General features: G+C 46.0%; 1 protein-coding gene across 1 annotated transcript in view; it reads right to left on the reverse strand.

Annotated features, from left to right (window-relative positions):
* MAST3 (microtubule associated serine/threonine kinase 3) overlaps nt 1-12,947 on the reverse strand; it is an 83,252-nt gene extending 70,305 nt beyond the window's left edge. The window contains 2 exon segments of the mRNA XM_078154158.1: nt 12,078-12,167; nt 12,807-12,947. Coding sequence (XP_078010284.1) covers nt 12,078-12,167; nt 12,807-12,853 — 137 coding nt within the window. The 5' untranslated portion in view covers nt 12,854-12,947.
* Nucleotides 12,948-13,172: the final 225 nt, after the last annotated feature.

A 13,172-nucleotide genomic window follows, 5' to 3' on the forward strand; every position in this document is an offset into this window, starting at 1 on the left:
TTCATAACTTATCTCCTATAGATCCCCTACCCCCTCCTCTGACACTGCCACTATGCTGGTACAGGCCCAAATCACCTCATATCTGGATTATGGTAATGGCCTGCTAGACTCCTTGCCCTGGGTTTCTCTCTATTCCAGTCCATCCTTTGCTTAGTACTAGCCAAATTAATCTTCCTAAAGTGAAAGTCTTACCTCCTACTTAATCATCTCCAGTAGCTTCCTATTACCTCCAAGATCAAATATGAAATCTTCTATTTGAGTTTTTTCCTGCCCTTGGAGGCAATTGGGGTTAAGTGACTTGCCCAGGATCACACAGCTAGTAAGTATCTGAGGCTGGATTTGAACTCAGGTACAGTCTCCTGATTTCAGGATTGGCACTCTATTCACTGTACCACCTAGCTGCCCCTTCTGCCTGGTTTTTCTTTCTTCTTTTTTTTTTTCCAGCTAGGCAATGGGGTTAAGTGACTTGCCCAGGGTCACACAGTAAGTGTCAAGTGTCTGAGGCCAGATTTGAACTCAGTACAGTCTCCTGATTTCAGGATTGGCACTCTATTCACTGTACCACCTAGCTGCCCCTTCTGCCTGGTTTTTCTTTCTTCTTTTTTTTTTTTCCAGCTAGGCAATGGGGTTAAGTGACTTGCCCAGGGTCACACAGTAAGTGTCAAGTGTCTGAGGCCAGATTTGAACTCAGGTCCTCCTGACTCCAGGGCTGGTGCTCTGTCCACTGAGCCACCTAGCTGTCCCTCTGCCTGGTTTTTAAAGTCCCCTATAATTTCCCTTTCCAACTGTCTTATACCTTCCTCCTCTCCATGAATTCCCATATCCAGGAGCACTGGCCTCTTTTCTGTTCCTCAAATATGATGCTCCGTCTCTCCACTCTGGGCATTTTCTTTTTCCTTTTAAATAGTATTTAATTTTTTTCCAGTTACATGTAAAGACAATTTTTAACATTCATTTTAAAATAAAAATTTGAGTTCCAAATTTTTTCCCTCCTTCCTTCCCTCCCTCCTCTCTAAGATGGTAAACAATTTGATATACATTGTATATGTTCTGGCCATTTTCAATGCCTTGCATCCCATGTCTGGAATTCTCTCCCTCCTCATCTCCATTTCCTGGTTTCCCTGGATTCCTTCAAGTCTCAGCTAATCCAACCTGAAAGCAGCTTTTTCTGATCCCCCCTCCAGTGCCAGAGCCTTCCCTCTATTGGACATCTCCACTCTATCCTGAATATACCTTGTTTGTAGACAGCAGTTTGCATGCTGCCGCCCATGTTAGATTCTGAGCTCCTTGAGATCAGAGAATGGGTTTTTGAGTGAGTGTGTGTGTAGGGGGGGGTTGGCCTTTCTTTGTAACTCCAATGCTTAGCACAGTGCCTGGCATACTAAAGGTACTTAAATGCTTGTTTAGTTCACTTGGCATGGTCCCTCCCAGCTCTAACAGTCTATAGTCTATGTCACACAGTGTTTTCCAGTTGTAGCATTAGACAACTCCCTTTCTGGCTCAAATATCCTACAGTCTAAGGCCCTTGGGCCTTAGCTCTAACTTCCTTTGTTCTATTCTGAATTTTTCTCTGTTAATCTACACCTATTACTTCCTCACAGGAAGGCAGGTACTAACAACCAGAGCTGCCCCACTAAGGAATGGGCCCCCTTGTTGTTCAAAACCAGACTCTCTCCTCTTCTGAACTTCCCTATTTTGGTCAAAGATGCCCACATCCTTCCAGTCTGCCACATTCAAAACCCTAGAACCATCTTCATCTCCTCGCTCCCCTCATCCAATCAGAAGCTAAGTCTTGTCAGTTCTACATTCCTCTCCACTTACATGGACAACACCCTATCTTAAATCCTTATCACCTTCCTCCTGGATTCCTGCAACAGTCTCCTGATTGGTGTCTTCCTTCTCTGGTGTATCTTCCAAACAGCTGTTCATGTAACAACCCTAAAGCAGAGGTTTTACTATGTCACTCTCCTGCTCAGCAAACTTCAGTGGCTCCCCATTGCTTCTAGGAACACCTACAAACCCTTATTTCTGACATTTGCAGCTCTTCAAAAATCTATCTCCAGCCCATCTTTCCAGTCTTATCATAAGTTATATAATTGATATAAATTAGAAATCCCCTTCACTAACTATTTGCTCTAGGCAAGCTGACCTCCTCATATGTGGAACTCCACTTCCAAACTCCTCTAAGCATTTGCCCAGGCTGCCCCCATGCACTCCCTCCTCACCTCTACCCCCTAGAACCTTCAGTTTCCTTCCAAGCTCAGTTCAAATGCTGTCTCCTATAGGAGACCTCTCCAGATCCTTCAGTTGCTAGTGTCTCTCCCCATCAAATTACCTTTTATTTTCTTTGTTATGTATTTTGCATCAACTTGTATGTACATGTTATTTCCCCCAAGAGAATGTAAGCTCCTTGAGGGCAGGGGTTATTTCATTTTTCTTTATCTCCTCACAAGCTAGCACCTTGCCTGTCACATAGTAGGTGCCTAGTAAATGGTTAGCCATAGAAACATAGTAGGTGCTTAATAAATTGTTGATTAATTGAATGGGAGCTCCCCAACACTGGACAGCTTAAAGTAGAAGCTGGGGATGACCATTTGTTGGGGATGTTGTCACAGTGATCCCTTGGAAGATGGAGTAGATGGCTTCTCAGGCCCCTTGGGGTGCACTGGACCTAGAGGAGACTAGGTTTCTAATCCCACCATCACCACCACCACTGGGCAGCCTCGAGCAGATCACTTCCACCTTCAGGTCACTTTCCATCTACTCCGTCTATATCCCCATTATTTCCATGTTGTCTCTTCCATTAGAATGTAAGTCTTCTGAGGGCAGGAACTGTCTTTTGCCTTTCTTTGTATCCCCAGCACTTGGTACACTGCCTGGCATGTTGTAAGTGCTTAATAAAAACTAGCTGGTGGATTGACTTTAGAAGAATTTCACTTTCCCAGCCTTCAAGACAGACGCAACCAGCCCTTCCCTGCCCCCTTCCCAGAGGTGCTCAGAGACTTATGTGATTATAAGGCACTTTAGAAATAGGCATTATTACTAGGAGATAATGATAGCATGCTAGGATTGCCTTTTTTCTAAAACCCCTTCCCCACCCCTCCCCGCCCCAGGGCTGGCCCTGGCCTGGGAGATGGTCTGGGCTGAGGAAGTTGGCAGTACAGGGGTTGGGAACAGATTTCCAAACTTGTTCCAGCAAGGGAAGTGATACTCAGTGAATGACAGCTAGTTCTTCTGAAATCCCACTGGGCTCTGAAGGCCCAGCTAGACATTCTAGAATCACATATGCAGCAAATCACAGGACCATATAGATAGAATTGGAGGTGTGATATGAAATCAGTGCCCAAAAGGTTAGGGAAGAGCATGGGTTTTGGAGTCAGAGGACCTGAGATCAAATCCTGTCACTGTCACATATTACCTAAGTGACCTTGGACAAGTCACTTGATCTTTGTGGGCCTCAGTTTCCCCATCTGTAAAATGGATTTAGGTTAAATAACCTTTTGAGTTCCTTTCCATCTTGACATGTATGCTCCTATGATCAGGATCCCAAATCATCTACTCCAACCTTCTCATTTTCAGAATGAGGAAACTGGGGCCCAGAGGTTAAAGCATACTTGGAATGGCACCAGCCTGGTGTCCTCCTGCCTTCCTGGCCAGTCCTGGAGAAGTGGCTGCAGTGAACCTGGACCTGCCATCAGAGATACACAAGGTTGGAGAGAGTCTAGGGAATTACTTTGGTTTTGCCCTTTGGACTATGGAACTGGCAATTCTGAAAAATCCATCTAACAATTAAGCCTGGTGGAGACCCAACTGGAAGGCAACAGGGGAGAAAGACCCATGAATGGGGTAGCTAGTCTCAGATCTACCAACGACTCACTATGGGCAAAGCATGGCCTCAATTTCCACATCTGTAAAATGAGGGGATTAAAGACTAGACACTCTCTAAGATCCTTTCCAGCTCTGATATTCTAAGACCTATATCCCCAGGCTGTCGCTAAGACCTTAGAACAAATAACTTCAAAGCTAAGAGGGGCCCTAGAACTAGAATGTCAGAACTGGGAGGGCCCTTAGAACTCAGAATGTCAGGGCTGGGATGGTCCTTAGAACCCAGGATATCAGGGCTGGGAGGGCTCTTAGAACAGAATGTCAGAGCTAGAAGGGCTCTTGAAACAGAAAATTTGAGAGCTGGAAGGGTCCTTAGAATACAGGATTGGAGCTGAAAGAGCCCTTAGGACACAGAATGTCAGGGCTGGAAGGACCCTTAGAGATGACCTCTTCTTAGCACTGAGCACAATGCCAAGGACACAATGTATAGTTTTAAAATATTCGTGAAATCATCTAAAAAATCCTCTTCCTTCATAAATGAGAAAACCAAGACCCAGGCCTCTTATTACTACACTACTCATGTCTATACATGTAAAGTAACATGTCAGCCTGAGTTTGTGTTCCATCTCTGACATTGAACTAGCTGTCTCATCGTTCTGGAGCCCTTCTCACCCTCAAACACACCTCCATCAGGCCAGCTCCCTTCTCCCACTGTTTGTGGAGAACTTTCATTCCTCCCTCCACCTCCCATTAGAATGTAAGCTTCCTAATGAACAGGCAGTTTTCAGATGAAGAAATCAAAGCTGTCTATAGTCATATGAAAGAATGTTCTAAATCACTATTGATTAGACAAATGCAAATCAAAACAGCTCTGAGGTACCACATCACACCTATCAGACTGGCCAACATGACAAAACAGGAAAATGATAAATGTTGGAGAAAATGTGGGAAAATTGGAACACTAATGCATTGTTGGTGGAGTTGTTAACTGATCCAACCATTTTGGAGAGCAATTTGGAACTATGCCCAAAGGGCTATAAAAATGTGCATACCCTTTGACCCAGCAATAGCACTTCTAGGACTATATCCCAAAGAGATCATACAAATGGGAAAAGGACCCACATGTACAAAAATATTCATAGCAGCTCTTTTTGTGGTGGCAAAGAATTGGAAATTGAGGGGATGCCCATCAATTGGGGAATGGTTGAACAAGTTGTGGTATATGAATGTAATGGAATACTATTGTGCCATAAGAAATGATGAGCAGGTGGACTTCAGAAAAACCTGGAAAGACTTGTATGGTCTGATGCTGAGTGAAGTGAGCAGAACCAGGAAAACATTGTACACAGTAACAGCCACACTGTGCGATGACTACTAACATTGATAGACTTAGTCCTTAGCAATACAAGGATCTAAGACAATTCCAAAAGACTCATGGAGAATGCTATCCACATCCAGAGAAAGAACTATGGAGTCTGAATACAGATCGAAGCATACTATTTGCTCTCTTTTTTTTTCTTCTGTTTTGTTTTGTTTCCTCTTTCTTATGGTTCCTTCTATTGGTTCTAATTCTTCTTTACAACATGACTAATGTGAAAATATATTTAATAGGAATGTATATGTATAGCCTATATCAGATTGTGCACAGTCTTGAGGAGGGAGATGAGAAGAAAGGGGGAGAAAATTTAAAACTTAAAAGCTTATGGAAGTGATTGTTGAAAATTAAAAATAAATTAATTAATTTAAAAGAAAAAAGAATGTAAGCTTCCTGAGGGCAGGGACGGTCTTTTGGCTTGTATGTGTATCCAGACACACATAGAAAGCATTTAATAAATGCTTGTTTCCTTCTTCTGTTGATATGTTACTTTAGGCAACTCATCCTCAGATTCCTTATCTGTAAAATGGACACAATAATACCTCTCTTACTTACTTCTCAGGGTTGTTTTAGGTTCAGATGAGGAAATGTGTGTAGAGGGCTTTGCCAACTGTGGATGACTGTACAAATGTCAGTTATCATTATTGCACTATTGTGAGGCAGGGGGTACAGCAGGCCTTGGAAGCTTCTTCCCCACCATGGCTTGTGAAGTCCTGAAGTGGCCAAAGGCAGCCTCAGTGGGGCTTCCAGAGCTCACCCCTTCCTGAAGGATGAAGCTTCCTTTTTGCCAAGGGCCCCCAGAATCAGGGCAGCCTCAAGTCTCTGTAGGTATGATGGTGGGACATGCTGCCCCCTCCTGGCCACTAAGAGTAACAGCTTAGCCCATTTCCCAACAGCAGCCTTCTTGAGTCAATTCTCAGAAAAAGGCTTAGGGAAAAGAAGGGCTAAAGTGGGTGTAAGTTGGTACAGTATGTGAGGGTGTGTAGGGAAGATCAGCCCTTTACCCCCCAAGGAACAATTCTGCTCACAGACTTCTCTTTAAAAGACGGGGTTCAAGATATACGCTAATGTATTATTAGCAGAGCAGTGAATTGGTCCAGTCATTCTGTAAAGTAATTTGGAACTCTGCCCCCAAAGTCACTAAACTGGCATACCCTTTCACCAGCTATATACTCCACCCATATACTTTCACCAGGCATATACTCTAACAGAGATCAAAGAATGAGGAAAGGTTCTATGTATAAAATACATTTATAATACTTCTTTTGTAGTAGCAAAAAAAAGGAAAAGGAGGAGAAGGAGGAGGAGGAGGAGGAGAAGAAGAAGAAGGAGAAGAAGAAGAAGAAGAAGAAGAAGAAGAAGAAGAAGAAGAAGAAGAAGAAGAAGAAGAAGAAGAAGAAGAAGAAGAAGAAGAAGAAGAAGAAGAAGAAGAAACTATGGGGGTATCTATCTACTAAGGAATGGCTTAAGTTATAGTATATGAATATAATGGAATCTTATCGCACTTTAAGAAATTATTAAATGGACAGTTTCAGAGAAAACTAGGAAGACCTCTATGAACTGATGCAGAGTGAGGTGAACAGAATGAGCAAAATAAAGTATACAATGTGTTGCCTTCTCAATGGGGGGAGGGGAAGGGGAAGGGGAAGAGGAGATAATATGGAATTGAGAAAGAAAAATAACTTTGAAAGATTTAGGCACTCTGATCAATGAAATGATTTCCAGAGGACCCATGATGAAGCTCCTGCCAGAGAGGTGATAGACCTGGGAGCAAAATGAGATGTGATTTTTGGACATAGGGAGGGAATTTGCTTTGCTTGATATGTATATTTTTATTCATTTCCTACTGCCTACATGTCTCCCCCATCCTGAAAAACTCTTATATGATCCCTACTAACATTTCTCCTATATCTCTTCTGCCCTTTATGGCCAAACCCTTTGAAAAGGCTAAGGCTGCCTACAATAGGCACTTTCACTTTCCCTCTTCTCACTCTCTTCATAACCCCTTACAATCCCACTTGTGACCTCATCATTCCACCAAAACTGTTCTCTCCAAGTTACCAGTGATCTCTTAGTTGCTAAACCCAATGGCCCTTCTCAATCCTCATTCTCCTCGACTTCTCTGTAGCCTTTGACACCGTGGGTCACTCTCTCTTCCTTGATACTCTCTTCTCTCTAGGTTTTAAGGACACCACTCTCTCCTGGTTCTTCTACCTATCTCATTGCTTCCCCCCACCCTTGCCCCCCTGCTCCTTTGCCATATTCTGCACCAGATCATGCCTTCTAACCCTCAGCCTTCTCTTCTCCTATACTATTTCACTTAGTGATCTCATCAGTTTCCACAGGTTTAATCACCATCTCTATGCTAATGATTCTCAAATCTACCTCTCCTGCCCCAATCTCTCTGCTGAGTTCCAATCTCTCATTTCCAACTGCCTTTCAGACATCTCAAACTGGATGTCCAGTAGACATCTTAAACTCAATATGCCCAAAGTCTTTCCTCCTAAACCCTTCCCACCTCCTACCTTCCCTGTTACTGTGGAGGACAACACCATCCTCCCAGTCTCTCAAGCTCCCAACCTAGGAGTCATCCAGGACTCCTCACTGTCTCTCACCCCCATTTCCAAGCTGTTGCCAAGGCCTGTCAATTTCACCTCTGCAACATCTCTTGAATATTCCTCCTTCTTCCTTCTGACACTGGCCTTACTCTGGTGAAGACCCTCATCACCTCACATCTGAACTATTTCAATAGCCTGCTTGGGTAGGGGGGAAATCTGCCTGCCTCAGGTCTCTCCCCACTCCAATCTATCCTTCATTCAGCCACCAAAGTGATTTTCCTAAACTTCAGGTCCTACCATGTCACTCCCCCCTATTCAATAAATTCCTGCGGCTCCCTATTGCCTGCAGGGGCAAATACAAAATGATCTATTTGGCATTCAAAAACCTTCATAACCTGGCCCCCTCCTACATTTCCAGCCTTCATATACCTTACCCCCCCACATATACTCTTTGACTGGCCTCCTTGTCGGTTCTGTAAACAAGACCCTCATCTCCAGACACTTTCTCTGGCTGTCCCCGTACCTGGAATGCTGATTCTCCTCCATTCACAGTACTGACCTCTTTGGCTTCCTTTAAGTCACAACTGAAATTCCACCTTCTACAAGAAGCCTTCCCTAAACTCTCTTTATTCTATTGCCTTCCCTTGGTTAACTGTTTCCTGTTTATCCTGTATAGAGCTTGCTTTGTATATATTTGTTTGCATTTTGTCTCTCCCATTAGATTATAAACTCCTTGAGGGCAGGGACCCTCTTGTATCTTTTTTTTTTAAGCCCCAGCACTTAGAACAAGCCTAGAACAAAATAAGCACTTAATAAATGTTTATTGATTGATTACAAGTGTTTCCTTTCTCTTTCTTTTATTTGTTCAGTTTTTGTTTTCTTAAGAAAGGGGCTTAAGTAGGGTTAGGGCCAGCCCTCAGAAAACCCAGAAAAAGGAATGAAGCTTTTTTTTTTAGGCAATCAGGGTTAAGTGACTTGCCCAGGGTCACATAGCTAGTAAGTGTCTGAGGCCAGATTCAAACTCAGGTCCTCCTGGTACTCTAACCACTGTGCCATCTAGCTGCCCCTGTCACCTCTGTTTTCTAGCCCTCCAATACATCCTGCTCCCTCTCTTCCCCACTGCAATTCAGGCTCTGTTCTGAGACCCATCCTCTTAGGAGTCAATAGCCCTGCCTCAGTCTGGGCCAAAGGCATTCCCCTCCCCCCCATCTTGCTTCCCAAAGAATCTCAGATCCACAGAACATTCCAAACCCTCAGACTGACAGATTAAGAGTGGGAAGGGACCTCTCAGGTCACCTAGCCCAGCCCTCTCTTTTTACAGCTGAAGACACTGAGGCCCAGGGAGGTGGTCTAACCCACCCAGGGTCACACAGGTAAAATGGAGCAGTAGGGACCCCAAATCAAACAGTCTCTCCACCTCACCATGGTGCCTCAAACCATTGCCTTGATTCATTGCCAGATGTGTGGGACTTAGAGGGACAAAGACAGCTGGGATTCCCTCTTCCATCTGGTTGCCATGCCTCTTAGGCCCTGGCAGTTCCCAGGCCCTGTTGAGGAGACCACAGGCAACATGCTGCTGCTAGTGTTAACATATGGGCAGATCAGAGGAACATTTCTCGCTAACTGGGCCTGGGGAGCTGGGTTCCTGAGTCCCAGATTCCACAGCTCCCAAAGCGGCCCTTCTGGAGCTGGAGCTGTTCCTCTGGCTTGGCTCAGTGGGGTGGTCAGCCTCATTCTGGGTAGGGGCCAGGAAAGGCCAGGCATGAGACACCAAACAGCTGGTCCAGTAGAGATAAGGCTCTAGGGACCTGAGAGTCAAGGGATTCATTATCTTAGCCCTGACTTTGACAGGGTGATATGGCAAAGGGAACTCGGTTTGAAGAAGGGAGTTCAATTCAAATGCTTCCTCTTCCACTAACTCCCCATGTGACTTTGGGCAAGTGACTTCTTTGCTCTTGGAACAAACCCTGGATTTGGGTTGAAAGGATGTGGGTTCTAATCCTGCTCCCATCATTTAGATCTTAAGCAAGCTTCTCTGGGCCTCAATTTCCTCTCCTAGATGACCTCAGGCTCCTTCTAGTTCAAAATGTAGGATTCTACAATTCTACCACTGGCTTGCAGTATGACCTTGGGCAAGTCCCTTCCCTTTTCTGAATCTCAGCCAGGTAGATTGACCAGGTAGATAGATAATCAGGAAGGCCTGGGCTCAAATCCAGCCTTAGACACTTACTAGCAGTGTGACCCTGAGCAAGTCACTTAACCATTGTCTGCCTTCATTTCCCCAATTGTAAAAATGGAGATACTAATAGCTCTTACCTCTCAGGGTTGTTGTGAAGATATCAAATGAGATAATACTTGTAAATATCATATCCTATCCAATGAGATAATATGTGTAAAGCATTTAGCACAGTTAGTAAATGATTTTTCCCTTCCTTATGCTTGTAATGGGAATTTGTCACCTGCTCTTATCTCCTAAACCAGGGGACCCATTAAGATATCATGGCCATGAAAGGGCCTCGAGAAGGCCCCTACACATTCATATCGATGGTGGCTGACATTCACACATCATTTTGTCCTGTCCTAGAAGCCCAAAGGCAGCTCCCCGTCCTGGCTGACTCTCAGGCGTTCACTGGACTCTGAGATTTCCACTCTGGCAAGAAAGTGAACTCAGCCCTCATTCACTTGGAGTCTAGAATGCAGCTGTGGTGAAGTCAACAAAGGGCTGGGCCTGGAGTCAGGAAGCTCTAAGTTAAAATCCAGCCTTATAGATACTTACTTGCTGTGTGTCCCTGGGCAAATCACTTCATCTCAGTTTGCCTCAGTTTCCTCAACTGTAAAAGGGGGACAACAATAGCATCTACCTCAAACGAGATCATATTTATAAAAGTGGTTAGCATGGTGCCTGGCACATAGTAGGAGGTATAAAAATGCATATTCCCCCCTTCTAGGGAAACTTTCCCTCAGCTGTTTTCCCTCCAAGATTATCTTGCATTTACATATTATATATAATACACATGTACAGTCCTTCATTAGACTATAAACTCCTTGAGGGCAAGGATTGTTTTGTTTTTGCCTTTGTACAGCACTTAATAGAGTGCCTAGCACATAGTAGATAATAAATGTTTGCTATCAATAAGTTGTTTCTTTGCAGCAGCTCTTGCTACATAGTAGAAGCTTGATAAATGTTTGTCAATTGGCTGATAAAGTAATTAAAGGGAAAAGTCCTCCCCAGCAGAAGGTCTATAGCTCTACTCCTATTTACAAAAGGGGGTGGGGAGTGGAGATATCGCACAAATGGTAAGGCCTGGTCTTCCAGTCAGGAGACCTGGGTTCCAGTCTGCCACAAACTTAGGTGTGGGACATTCCCCAAATGTCTTTTCCCTCTCTGACCCTAAGTTTCCTCATCTGTAAAATGAGTGGCTAGGCTCCCTTCTAACAAATTAAATTCCGACAAAGATATATCTAAGAGAGCCCCATGCTCAGCGCTTGAGATAGAAAGGTAGATCAAACATAGAGCCTGACCTCCAGGGGCTTACAGTCTGATTAGGGGAGGGCTAGAAGACAAGCTCACAAATAACTCTGGTAGAAACAGTTAAGCTAGAACTCAGGTAGAAACTGCAATATCGCAGGTCCAAGAGTATAGACAGGCATGAATGAGATAAGAGAAGCCTAGGACAAAGTGTGAGGAGAGATGGGAGAAATCACTTTCACCAGGTAGAAGCAGTAAAATCTTCTGAAGGAGGGGCCTAGGCAGATGGGCTTGAAGATAAAGAGTCCTTTCCAGGTCCAGAAACAGACCCAGAGAGGAAGATAAGAATGATTAAGAGTCATTTAGTTTGGCTTGGGATATAGGAGATAAGTTGGAATCACCTTGGAAGGCCAACATGAGACGTTCCATTTTCTAAGCATTTCCTCACTCCCACTTCTTCCAGCTCTGCCATTCCATGTCTGAGGGTCTAAGGCCCCTCTGGACTCAGACATTCTGGGTCCTAAGGACCCTCCCAGATCTGACATCCTGTGTTCTAAGGCCCCTCTGGACACAGACATTCTGTGTTCTAAGGCCCCTCCCCAGCTCTGACATTCATTGTCAGATTTAGGCATAGCCATCCTTTGCTGAGGTTGCCATTACCATCAAACAACTGGCAGAGATGCAGTGGGCACCCCTCCCTACACATACACACACACATCCTTGGAGGTAATAGGCAACAGGTTCCCTGGAAAAGTAGAGGACGCAGAGTCCCAGACTAGTCCTTCGTGTGCAAGAGTCCCCCTCCCCCCATAGAAGGCAATCCAGGTCTTCCTCTTTGGCCTGGTCTTACCTCCAGGGGTGCAGGGTCAGTAATGGGCTGCAGGGGCTAGCTGGACTGCATGGGCTCAGCAGGGTCGCGCTCTGGTTACTTGGAGACAAACTGCAATTAAGAGGGACCAGAGCCTTATGATTCTCTCCCAGGGCCAGGTACCCCCTGCCCTGCTAGCTCCCCACATCCTGGCTGGTTGTGAAGTGGCAGATGAGAGATGTGAGGGAAGGGGAAAAGAGAGATATCAAGGCTGGGTCCCCAGAGGACCTGGTCCAATCCGCTAAGAACCGGCTGGGCAAGGGGGCGCTCGGGAGTCAAGAGAAAGGTTCATCTCAGGCCAGGAGGCAGGGAAGGGCGCTGCTGAGGACTGGGGAGCAGAAACCTCTCCCTCAAACTGCCCCAAATTCCCCGAGGGAAAGTACCGCCTCCTTGGTTCCTTCAGGAGGCTCAGGGATCATTAGGAAGACATAGACTGGGAGGCTATGGATTCGTGGAGAAGGGGAGTTTGGAATACCCCAAGAAGAGGCGAAATCACGGACCTTCTCCGTGCCCCCATCAACCCTAAAGGGCCCAGCTCAAGTCTCCTAGCAACCTGAAACAGTGGCCAGGACTAGGATCTCCAGAATCCCCCTAGCCAGCCAACTCTCACCCGAGGGGCCAGCACTCTCGTGCACAGGGCTTCACCAGCCCCACCTCCCTCAAAACTGCTGCCGCCGCCGCCGCCTCCGGACAGCCCCCCAGGCTACTCACTCCAAAGTCAGGGCCGGGATGTTCAGCTTGTCCCGCCGGGATTTCATGGCTACGGGAGGGGGCTAAGAGTGTGGGGGAAGAAGGGAAGGCCGGTGGCCTCTCTCCTTCCTGAGCTGTCAATCCGCCTGTCCCCACGGCGGAGGGAGGGAGAGGGAGGAGGAGGTGGGAGTGGAGGGGGGGGCGGTCCCAGGCGCGGATCCCCAACAGAAGCCCGGCGAAGGCCTCCACGCTGCGCCGCGCCCGCCCCCTCTACGCGCGCGTCACTCCCTGCACCTCCTCCAGGGAGTCCGCCCCGCGTGCACAACTGGGCCCTCAGAACCCTGAGCCCTCCCGGGAGAAGAGAAGCTGGCCCTTTGGAGTCGGGGG

This window comes from Phascolarctos cinereus, unplaced genomic scaffold (assembly GCF_003287225.1).
Source record: "Phascolarctos cinereus isolate Bilbo 61053 unplaced genomic scaffold, phaCin_HiC Scaffold_4;HRSCAF=312, whole genome shotgun sequence".
Lineage (NCBI taxonomy): Eukaryota > Metazoa > Chordata > Mammalia > Diprotodontia > Phascolarctidae > Phascolarctos > Phascolarctos cinereus.